Raw genomic sequence first — 12,076 nt, 5'->3', positions numbered from 1 at the left:
CTCCCTTGGGAAGGGAGAAGCTATGAACTGTCAGGGCCAAGATGCAGAGCAGCTAAGGAACAATGCAGATAATGGAGGTCTGGTTAGACCACCAACAGCATACCCACGAGGAAACTGACTTAGGAGAATAGGCAACCTGCCCAGAGTTACCCAGGTAATAACCAGCAGAACAAGGCTTCAGACTCAGATATCCAGACTCAATCCCCCAGCTCAGTCTGCTCAAATCCACCAGTGACCAGTTTTTGTTGCTGTTTCACAGGGTGGCTTGCCTCTCATTCGTAAAGCTCAGGGATCAGGGAAGCAGTGAGGAAAACTCTCTGTGGCTGCTACATTACATGCACAACCTTGAGAAGCTGGAAAGGGAGTGGGACAGAGGCAAGAATTTGAGAACTTGGGATTCCTTGTCCTGGACTCTATCGCTGATGCGACTGCCACTGGGGATGCTGGGTGACAAAACTCCACTCTGTTCTGTTTTGCCCAAAGTTGGGGCTCTCACAACTCTGTTGGGAAAATCAGCCTGGTCATAATCAGGCAGAAAAGCCTGGGTGGGGAGCCACTGTGAACAGTGAGAAACTGTGCTCTGCAGCCAATCGGGTTCCAGCTGCCCACCTAGAGCACAAACGTGGCAAGGCAGGCTGAAGGGGCACTGAGGGAGAGGCCTTTGTTGTGTACTTCCCATGAATCAGATCCTTTATTCCTATTTAAATTAACCCAACCACGTAGGGAAATAGCAGCTACTAGAGCCATTTTACAGATGAGAAAACTGAGGTGCTGTAAAGCTAAGTAGTGTATCTGTGGTCACAGAGATAAGTAAAAGATAGAACTGATATGTTCATGCGGACTGGCCTAGCTCCAAACCTGTGTTCTTTTTACAAGTAAGATCTTATTTCTGGATAAGAGTATCAGAGTAATGATGTCTGTTCTCAGATGTCAGTCACTGCGTCATGTTCATTAACAAGCTGTTGGAGTGGTAACATCCCCATGTTAGAGATGAGCTGAGAACCAGAGAGGTTAAGTGACTGGCTCAAAGACATCCTGCTAGTAAGTGATGGAGAGGCTGCTTAATAATACTAGAACCGCATTACAATTTTTCCTGTGTTTAATGTTGTAAATGCCACATAGGATAGCTGTGCTTAAACAAGGGGTTGGGCAAACTATTGCACAAAGATCACACTGTAGAGCAGATTCTGTTTAGCCAGGCCTTTTGCCAGTGTTATAAAGTAGTGGTTTAAAATAGCAGCATCAAAAAATTAAATAACAGCATCAAGGTTGGGGCAGTGCTGAGGAACAGGATAGGCTCTGACAGGTGTCCTGTCTCTCATGTCAGGCAGGACACATGAGGGGACAGCCCCTGGAGAGTGGAGCCAGCGGGCCAGTGGTCCAGCCTTACCAAACAGAGGCCCACGCTTGGCCTTGGCCCTGGGCAGAAGGAGAGGACTCAGCTGTGACCCCACGGGACTGCACCCCAAGCAGAGGAAGGCCTGGGTCTCTAGCTGAGGTTTAGATGAGAGTGTGGGAGTGCCTGCTGCTCAGGGGAGAGAGACCTTAGTTCTCACCCCAGACCAGAGGCTCTATCTGAAACAGCCTTTGGAACCAGTAAGCTCCAGGAAGCATCTTTTTTAAAAAAACCTATTTATTCATTTATTTTGGCTGCACCAGGTCTTGGTCGTGGGCGTGAAAGATCTTTTAGTTGCCATGCTAGCTCTTAGTTGTGACGGGTGAGATCTAGTTCCCTGATCAAGGATGCAACCCGGCTCTCTGGTTGGGAGCAGGAGTCTTAGCCACTGGACCACCAGAGGAGTTCAAAGGGAGCCTCTTGAATGTCTGACTTCTCACAGCTGGGGGCACTTTCCTGGGGAGGAGGCCTGTGAGGCCAGAACTACTTATTCTCTGCCCTTGCAGGTGACAGGTCCAGGAGGAGCCCCTCGATGAAGCGGCCTCATCGAGCCGAGGAGGCGCCAGGCAGGCGCAGAGCCCAGCCAGGACAGAAGGAGCGGGCCGGGGGCAGCCCGGGGTCCGGGTCTCCTCCGAGGAAGCAGGCCGAGCGCAGGGGACGCCGGGAGCTGCTGGGGGACCGGGAGCGGGGGTCAGCAGAGAAGATCTGCCGAGGGAGGAGGAAGAAGGATGGGAGGGCTTCCCTCAGGGAGCAGAGAGCTCCTTCAAAGAGAGAAAAGGAGGTTCGGAGGAAGGAAGAGGTGTGGAAGCAGCTGAAGAAACACAGGTGTGTTGTGACCCGACTTCAGACGCGTTTCAAAGCGCCCTCTCCCTCCTGCCAGCCCTGCTCCCTCCCTTGATAAGGGTCAGGTGCCTTCATCCTCCCTACCCCTCCCACGAATGGAAGGCCCTTGCTCTCTCCAGCCTCCCTCTGCCTCTAGCTTCGTCCCTGCCCAGCTCACCGCTGGGGCCAACCGGGATGAGGATCACACTCATCCCAGGTGGCATGGCCCTGCCCACTGTTGTCCCAACCCCCTCCAGTAGGGCAGGTGCAAACAGAGGCTGTGAATAGGGAGGTGACAAGATCCCAGATCTCCTGAATTTCAGTCGTAGTGGTGACTCACTACGGCTCTTGAAGAGGAGCTGAGAGAACTTTAAAATTAATTATTAAAAATTAAAAATTCTAAATTTCTAGTTAAAACTGGAAATTAAAAATTAAAACTGAATTTAGGAGTCATAAGAGGGCTTAAGCATGCCATTTCCCAACCTGACCTGCATCCTCTTCTGTGAAATATGGTTTCGATCTAGAAGAACTTCAAGAGTCCCATAAGCTCTGAAATTCCAGGATTAGGGGGTTTATTTGCTATATTTCCTTTGTTACATCAGCATTGGCATACGGGGGGTTAATTGACAGAGTCAGTGTATGGAATCAACAAGTTGGGGTTTTAGTTTCATTTTTTTTGCTACCAATTTTGATGAGCCATCTCCCTCTCTTTGCCTCCCTCTTCCACTTTACTTTGCGGCACTTCTCAGGATGTTTTAAGAATCCCCATTGATAATGGGTGAAGAGGCTTTGGAAATAGAGATACTAGGATTATGGCAAAGAGTTGATACTCCTTCCACCCATTTCTAATAAACCTTATTTGCCCACACCCTCACTCAGATATTCCACTGTACATCTCCAACTTTACAGAGGGGAAATTAAGGCCCTCAAAAGGGGCCACTGATTTCTTCCATCACCCCTGCCAGCCATCCCTGGCTCCCTTAGGGCTTTTGTCTATTGTCTGGTTGTCCCTAGCCCTGGACTAATGGGATACAGGATGCATGGTGCCCCTAGCAACTTAGAACTTGAATACATCATTGCCAGAGTGTCCTGAATTTTAGAAGGAGGCTGTCCCATCCTGTCTGGAAGGCAGATGCAGAGTAAAGGATAAGGACTCAATTGTGCCATTTTCAGCTTCATGCCGTAGCAGGGCATAGAGATGAAAAATATCCAGCCTTCTTCCCCAGAGGCTGACAGTCTGACATGTGAAAAAAGACAGGGTTATCAGCTATCATTGGAGAAGGCAATGGCAACCCACTCCAGTACCCTTGCTGGGAAAATCCCATGGACGGAGAAGCCTGGTAGGCTGCAGTCCATGGGGTCGCAAAGAGTCAGACACGAATGAGCAACTTCACTTTCACTTATTAGCTATCATAGCACAAGTGTTAGTTGCTCAGTTGTGTCCAACTCTTTGAGACCCCAGGGACTGTAACCCACCAGGCTCCTCTGTCCATGAACTTCTCCAGGCAAGAATACTGGAGTGGGCAGTCATTCCCTTCTCCAGGAGATATTCCCAATCCAGCATTCAAACCTGGGTCTCCTGCATATTTCAGGCAGATTCTTTACCATCTGAGCCATCATCATAGCACAAAACAGAAAGCAATATGTATACCAGAAAGGATTTGATGAAGAGTGTACTGCTGGGAGGCTGGGGTTCCTCTATGGAGGAGTTAAACATTTCAGTAAGACTTTGAAGACCAGGTGGAATTTGAACAGTGACTGAATGTCACATCTCCACCACCACCCAAACTAAGGGAACCACTTATACAGAGACTCAAGGACAGATGTCCTGGGGTGTGCGTGAGGCATGGCAGAAAGCCCCTGTGCTCTAGGCTTCCCAGCATTCAAGAGCTAGGGTCTCTCCTCTCCACCTCATTCCTATGACCTCTCCTTGCTCTTCAGGAGTTGATCAGAAGCTAAATTCACAGAGTCTGCTGCAAACTGGTCTCTAAAGCCCATGGTAACCCAAGTCCACATCCTGATATTTCCAATTATGAAACTTGCTAAGCAGGCTGCCCAGGAGAACCCTTCTCCAGCCCTTCCCTCACCCCCTGTCAGTTGCTGCCAACTCAGCTAAGAGTCACAGTTTTTATGAGTGAAGGAGGCTGTGAGCCAACAGACAAGAACTTGGATTTTGTGGCAGCTGAGCGCACAGTCTGTGAGATGGTGAGGGTCATCACACCCTCCCCAGCTGGAAGGGTTCTGCAGCTGTGCTGTCCTATACAGTAGTCACTAGCCACATGTTGGGCATTTGAAATGTGCCTGCTGTGACTGAGGAACTGAACTTTTAATTCAATTTAACTTTAATCTGATGTTAATACTACTGAGTTAAAACAAGAATTAGCCTTGCCCAATGGCTCAGCAGGTAAAAAATCCTCCTGAAATGCAGGCGATGCAGGTTCAATTCTGGGTCAGGAAGATCCCCTGGAGGAGGAAATGGCAACCCACTCCTGTATTCTTGCCTGAAAAATCCCATGGATATAGGAGCCTGGTATAGTCCAAAGGGTTGCAAACAGTCAGACACACTGAGCGTGTACGCGCGTGCACACACACACACACACACACAACAGGAATTAGTAAATTTACTTGGACAGACAAAGGTAGTTTTGAGGTTGATTTAATTTTGAAACTAAAGCATTTCTTCTCCCCCAAAAAAAACAGTTTTGTCAGTACAGATGTGAACATCAAAGGAAAATGATATTCTATTACTTGATTCATTTATGAGAAAATTTTTAAGTATGCCTAAAACAATTTAGATATGTGAATCTACTCTTTCAACTAAATGTTATGAAATCCAAATACAGATTAAATATGTTCAATGAAAATTTCATGTCTGAATTGACAGTACAAGATGAACACTGGATTTTGAAGACAGTACAAAAAGGGTGTAAATTGTCTCATTAATAATTTTTTCACTGATTATATGTTGAAATTATAAAATTTTAATATATTGGGTTAAATGAAGTATTATTAAAATTATTAATAATATATTCATGTTATTTTATAATATAGCTACTAGAAAATTTTAAATTATGATATATTTCCATTGGGCAACCCTATGCAAGTGAGGATGTCTGGGTAGGATTCAGAGGCATGGAGTTTAGGGAGGCAGCCCTCAAGACACTCTGGGTTGCAGGAAGAATAGTGGCCTCCTCTACCAGGTGGGTGAAGTCACAGAGGGTTCTGAGCAGGGCAGGCCTGTGTAAGGTGGCAGCTGGGAGCATCTCCAGTGGGGCTCCTTGCATCCCACAGAATCCCCGAGGACCCTGCCCTCCTCCCCACTCTCCTCCACTCCACCCCACCTCTGCTCCAGGTCATCCTCCATGGCCTCCAGCACCTCCAGTGGGGAGTCTCTGTCTGAGGAGGAACTGGCCCGTATCTTGGAGCAGGTGGAAGATAAGAAGAAGCTGATCGCCAGCATGCGGAGCAAGCCCTGGCCCATGTCGAGGAAGCTGGCAGAGCTCAGGTGAGTGGTGGCAGTTGGCCAGGGCTCTCCCAGTTGAGAAGGCTCAGCTCCTCTAATGGTCTTGGGAATCCCTTCTCTTCTCCTCTTCACCCAAAAGAGCTCGACAAGAATAGGGGTTCACCCTTCCACCCTGCTTCGGTCCCCCTGTCCCCAGCACACGACTGGCTACCGGCCCTGCTGTTGGTTAGCACCAAGCCAGGCCTAGTAGGAGACAAGGAGGATCATGGCCCTTGGGCTATACATCCTGCCTCCGCTGCCTCATCACCCCTTTGTCTCACACCCTGCCCCATCTGGTGGCTTCTGCACTTCCCTCACAACCAAACAGACATGTCTTCTTTGTATGTGTGTGTGTGTTAATTGCTCAGTCGTGTCCAACTCTTTGAGACTTGATGGACTGTAGCCCGCCAGGCTCCTCTGTCCATGGAATTCTCTAGGCAAGAATACTGGAGTGGGTTGCCATTTCCTCCTCCAGGGGATCTTCCTGACCCAGGGATCGAACCTGGGTCTCCCTCATTGCAGGCAGATTCTTTACCATCTGAGCCACCAGGGAAGCCCATGCCTTCCTTGGTGGTGGTGGTGGGGTCGGGGGCAGTTATGATCCCCTACCTCAGCAAGTTCCTCCCTCTCTTGTGTTCTCTAAGCACCAGAATCTCTCCCCTTGTCACACACTCACCCTTGCAGTGTGGAGAGCAGGAGGATGGGCTGTCTTACCTACACTTGTGTCCCGGAGGCCTAACACGGGGCCAAGCTTGCAGTTCAGTTCAGTTCAGTTCAGTCGCTCAGTCATGTCCGACTCTTTGCGACCCCATGAATCACAGCATTCCAGGCCTCCCTGTCGATCACCAACTCCCGGAGTTCACTCAGACTCACGTCCATCAAGTCAGTGATGCCATCCAGCCATCTCATCCTGGGTCGTCCCCTTCTCCTCCTGCCCCCAATTCCTCCCAGCATCAGAGTCTTTTCCAATGAGTCAACTCTTCGCATGAGGTGGCCAAAGTACTGGAGTTTCAGCTTTAGCATCATTCCTTCCAAAGAAATCCCAGGGCTGATCTCTTTCAGAATGGACTGGTTGGATCTCCTTGCAGTCCGAGGGACTCTCAAGAGTCTTCTCCAACACCACAATTCAAAAGCATCAATTCTTCAGTGCTCAGCCTTTTTCACAGTCCAACTCTCACACCCATACATGACCACAGGAAAAACCATAGCCTTGACTATACGGACCTTAGTCGGCAAAGTAATGTCTCTGCTTTTGAATATGCTATCTAGGTTGGTCATAATTTTCCTTCCAAGGAGTAAAGCATCTTTTAATTTCATGGCTGCAGTCACCATCTGCAGTGATTTTGGAGCCCCAAAAAATAAAGTCTGACACTGTTTCCACTGTTTCCCATCTATTTCCCATGAAGTGATGGGACCGGATGCCATGATCTTCGTTTTCTGAATGTTGAACTTTAAGCCAACTTTTTCACTCTCCACTGTCACTTTCATCAAGAGGCTTTTTAGTTCCTCTTCACTTTCTTCCATAAGGGTGGTATTATCTACATATCTGAGGTTATTGAGATTTCTGCTGGCAATCTTGATTCCTGCTTGTGTTTCTTCCAGTCCAGCGTTTCTCATGGTATACTCTGCATATAAGTTAAATAAGCAGGGTGACAATATACAGCCTTGACGTACTCCTTTTCCTATTTGGAACCAGTCTGTTGTTCCATGTCCAGTTCTAACTGTTGCTTCCTGACAGGCATACAGGTTTCTCAAGAGGCAGGTCAGGTGGTCTGGTATTCCCATCTGTCTCAGAATTTTCCACAGTTGATTATGATCCACACAGTCAAAGGCTTTGTCATAGTCAATAAAGCAGAAATAGATGTTTTTCTGGAACTCTCTTGCTTTTTCCATGATCTAACGGATGTTAGCAATTTGATCTCTGGTTCCTCTGCCTTTTCTAAAACCAGCTTGAACATCTGGAAGTTCACGGTTCACGTATTGCTGAAGCCTGGCTTGGAGAAATTTGAGCATTACTTTGCTAGTGTGTGAGATGAGTGCAGTTGTGAAGTAGTTTGCAGTGACACTCCATAAATATTGCCTGGCCTTGTGCCCATGGCCCTGAATTCTATTTTAAGCTCAGCTGCTTCCCTGGTTTCCATGTGACCGGCCAGCTTATCACTCATGTTATGGCTCTTCAGTCTCTGCTGCAGTTTTGAAAGAAGAGCAGGATGTTTCTAATAGAAAACTATAATCTGATTTTACCATCTTCCCCCAAGTCCTGCCTCGATCTTTCTGCCATAAGATTGGGTGACTCCCTTCCTCGTTCCCTCTATATAAAGCTATTATTTCCCTCAGCTCTTCTCACACCTGAGTTTCCTCATTGCTCGAATGCCCCTCCCTTTATCACAGAACAATCTGGCAGCCACATTTTGACCTTCAGCCTCTCTGTGTGTGTCTCCAAGACACAGTGAAGGTGTTGGCTCTGCAAATGGGGTCCGGCCCTGACAAGCAATCTGGTAAATAGAGCTTACTCCACCATGTGGAGGGCTTCCCAGGTGATGCTGTGATAAAGAATCTGCCTGCCAGTGCAGGAGGTGTGGGTTCTATCCCTGGGTCAGGAGATCCCCTACAAGGGGATATGGCAACCCACTCCAGTATTCTTGCCTGGAAAATGCCCCGGACAGAGGAGCCTGGCCGTCCATGGGGCTGCAAAGAGTCGAACATGACTGAGTGAGCACACCCGCCACTGCCCTGAGAACATTACCTTCTCTCAAAGTCAGCTGCTGGGAGAAATGCCTCCCCACAGTGCCTCCAGGCCAGTGCTGACCAACAGAGCTTGCTGAGATAGTGGAAAAGTTCTAACACTATGCTAATAGAGTAGCCACCAGTCACACCTAACTAGTAAGCACTTAGAAAGTAGCACAACTGAAAAACTGAATTTCTGTTTTATTTTAACTTATCTAAACTTAGGCAGTCACACAGAGAAGGCAATGGCAACCCACTTTGGTACCCTTGCCTGGGAAATCCCATGGACAGAGGGGCCTGGTAGGCTGCAGTCCATGGGGCCGCTAAGAGTCAGACACAACTGAGTGACTTCACTTTCACTTTTCACTTTCATGCATTGGAGAAGGAAATGGCAACCCACTCCAGTATTCTGAATCCCAGGGACGGGGGAGGTCGCACAGAGTCGGACACGACTGAAGTGACTTGGCAGCAGCAGCAGGTAGTCACAGGTAGTGACAGTTTGAGTGGTAGGTACAGCTTCAGACAGTGGGCTGTCTGCCTTTCCAGCTCCCTTTTTCTGACTTTCTTCTTCCTGCTCCCCCAGGGCCAAGTTTTTCCTCCTTCCATCTGTCACTCTAACAGAACCTCATCCCCACTCAAGTGTCACTGGGACACATCTTTTATTAACAGTGGAAAAAGAGCAACCTTGCTGTTTATGGAAATAAGATATCCAGCTGACTGGAACTCTCAGGAACCATGAAAATCCCTGAGCTGCCCAGAGGAGAAGTCTGCATCTCCTCCAGGTTAGGGGCAGAGTTCCTGCTCATGGTCAGGGTGGGAAGTGGCTAAGGCCCGAGAAGCTGAAAGGACTCTCATCTCTCCCACTGGAGCAAGTCCTCCTGACAATAGTGATCTCTTCCCTCCAGCCTGCCTGCCTTCCTCTTCCCTCTTTCAAGGCTCCCTATCCCAGACTCAAGTCTCAGGCTCTCCAGCCTCTGGGTCTCAGCTCCAGTGATGCCTCTGCCTTGCCCACCTGGCTAGGTCCTACCTTTTGAGACTCAGGCCAAGTGTTGCCTCTGCAGGGAAGTCCCTACTGCCCTCCCTGCATTCAGGCTGAGTTAGTTACCACCTCTCTGAGCCTTAAGGCCCTATCCCTCACTGGACTGGCTACTCTAGTTTGCAAAGCTGTGTCTTATTCATCTTTTAATTTATTTCTTTTTTATATTTTGCCAACATTTGCTGCATGCTCCCTATGTGCCAGATATTGTTCTGAGCCTGGATGTGTAAAAATTCATTTAATCTTCCTAATCACCCTGTGATGTAGGTGCTATTGCTATTGTCCCCATTTTACTGATGGAAAACTGAGATACAGAGCAATCTAGTAATTTTTACAGGCCACACAGTGAGTTTAGAGGCCTGGCCAGAATTTGAACTAAGGAATTCTGGCTCCAGAACTTGCACTCTTGAATTATAATTGCCTCTCTAGAATTCCTAGACATTCTAGAATACACTCTTTGCCTCCTGTGTGATTTCCTCTTCTGACAATAAAGTCTTCAACTGCAGATCTGCAGACAGCATCCCCAGACTACATCTTTTTTTAGAAGCAATGGTGTGGGGACCCCAGTCTTTGGCCAACTCAGGCAGTTGGCTGACTTTGGCATACTTGTTGTAGACAATTGAACAAGGGTGGTAAGGGATAAAGGGAACAGCAGTGAACTGGGGCAAGCCTACATTCACACTGCTACCATATCTGGTTGATTTGACTAGCTATTCAATCCCCCTCAGTCTGGCTTCCTTCCCTTAACCTCTCTGAGCCTCACAGTCCTTTTTTGTAAATTAGGAATAATATTATCTACCTTCAGAGTTGTTTTGACAAATTCAAAATGTTTATTTAAGGGCCCAGCATGTAATGTACAATTAATAGATAGTAGTTATTGCTATTATTAATGGTTGAACATCTTGTGCCAGACACTGTGATAAACCCTGAGAAATGAGGATGGGGAACAAAGATGAATCAGAGGAGACTTCACTAGTGATGCACATTAATAACGGCACAAGGCAGGCTGTTGATGTTGGTAAAAGAGTTTCTAGTGCCCTTGAGTCAGGGATGTTTGCTTTAATCATAGAATTAATTAGGTGTGTCACTCAGCTTTGTCAGAAACCCAGTGTTCTAGAAAATTAGCCAAGTGCTTGCTCTCTTCAAAGAGATCTGAAGAATTCCACTTCCAAAAAGATGCAATAGACATACTTCTCCATAGTCTTCCCATGAAGCACAACTGAAACCCCAGATATTATGTGTAAAGCAAACATAAGAGACTCAGAAAGGTGGAGAAAAGACAGCAGACTGGCTAAGGACCTCAGGGCCAAATGATGACAGGGCATCAAGTTCTAGGTTTCCTTTTTGTCTATGTATCCAAACTGGATACCGGAGACACTGGAGAAGCTGGCGGCCCCAAAACATGGACAGATACTCACAAAAGCACCTCAAGAAAAGTCTGCCATTTCTAGCCAAAGGACCAGAAAAGACAGAATACTTGTGAATGAAAACAATCCTTCTCCAACCAAACACCATAAACCAAAAACATCTTTAGCCCCGCTCCTGACAGCAAAAGTCAAGTTGGGAAGCCTATATTTCCTCTGTTGCCAGGATTTAACATGGTATCCCAACACCCTCATCAATAAATTAGCAGAGAAAGCCAAATGAGGAGCAGGGGCATTCATACCCACTGTAGCAACAAGCCCTCCCTCTCCCTGTGGTGTCAGTGGAGACCACACAGGGAGCATGGACTTTCACCGCAACCAGGCAGTAACAAATTATACCTTCAAGCCAGGATGATATGAGTAGAAGGTTTATGGAAGCCCGAACTCCCACCCTGACTCACCAGTAACAAGGAGCTCCAGCCCAGTCCCAGGTGTCAAAGGAGGCCAAGTGAGCAATCTGGACTTCTATCTAGAAGTAACCGGGCAGCATCCCCCTTCACCTACTGAAGCAGTGTCAGAGGAGGGCTGCTAAAACACAAGATTTAAGTAAGATCCAGAGTCGCATAACATAAAATCCCAAATGTCTAGGCTTCAATTGAAAATTCACTCATCATACCAAGAACCAGAAAGATCTCAAACTGAATGATAAAAGATAATCATCAGATGCTAACATCAGGATTATATAGATGTTAGGGTTATCTGACAAAGATTTTAAAGAAATCATCATAAGAATGTTTCAGTGGCAATTATGAACACACAAAACAAATTAAAAACATAGTCTCAGAAAATGAATAGAAGATATAAAAGAGAGCAACTGGAAATTTTAGAAGTAAAAAATATAGTAACTAAAAATTTTTGAATGGGCTCAACAGCAGAATGGAGAAAACTGAGTAGATTATCAGTGAAGGTAGAACAAAACAGATCACTCAGTCTGAACAACAGCAAGAGAATAATCTAGGGGGAAAGTGAATAGAGCCTCCGGGACATGTAGCATTATTTTAAAAAATCTAACCTTGGTGTCCCCTCCAAATCCCTAAATATGAAAGAAAAACAGGAGGTGTCAAAAGAAGATAGAGTGGGGCTGGAAAAAAGTCTTCAAATATATAAGGCCTGAAAAATTTTCAAATTTGACAAAACTTAAGTATTCAAGAAGTTAAACAAAACCCCAG

At 46.9% G+C, this 12,076-nt stretch overlaps 1 protein-coding gene across 1 annotated transcript in view; it reads left to right on the top strand.

Moving 5' to 3' along the window:
• The window catches only part of TMC2 (transmembrane channel like 2), a 105,031-nt gene that overhangs the window by 23,622 nt on the left and 69,333 nt on the right, over positions 1-12,076 (top strand). Inside the window, exons 2-3 of the mRNA XM_015099466.4 lie at positions 1,903-2,221; positions 5,571-5,723. Of these exons, the coding sequence (XP_014954952.3) occupies positions 1,903-2,221; positions 5,571-5,723 (472 nt within the window). The remainder of the gene's footprint in view (positions 1-1,902; positions 2,222-5,570; positions 5,724-12,076) is intronic.

The sequence above is a fragment of the Ovis aries genome, chromosome 13 (assembly GCF_016772045.2).
Source record: "Ovis aries strain OAR_USU_Benz2616 breed Rambouillet chromosome 13, ARS-UI_Ramb_v3.0, whole genome shotgun sequence".
NCBI lineage: Eukaryota > Metazoa > Chordata > Mammalia > Artiodactyla > Bovidae > Ovis > Ovis aries.
Note: the sequence above shows the minus strand (reverse complement) of the source record. Positions and strands in the feature narration are given on the sequence as shown.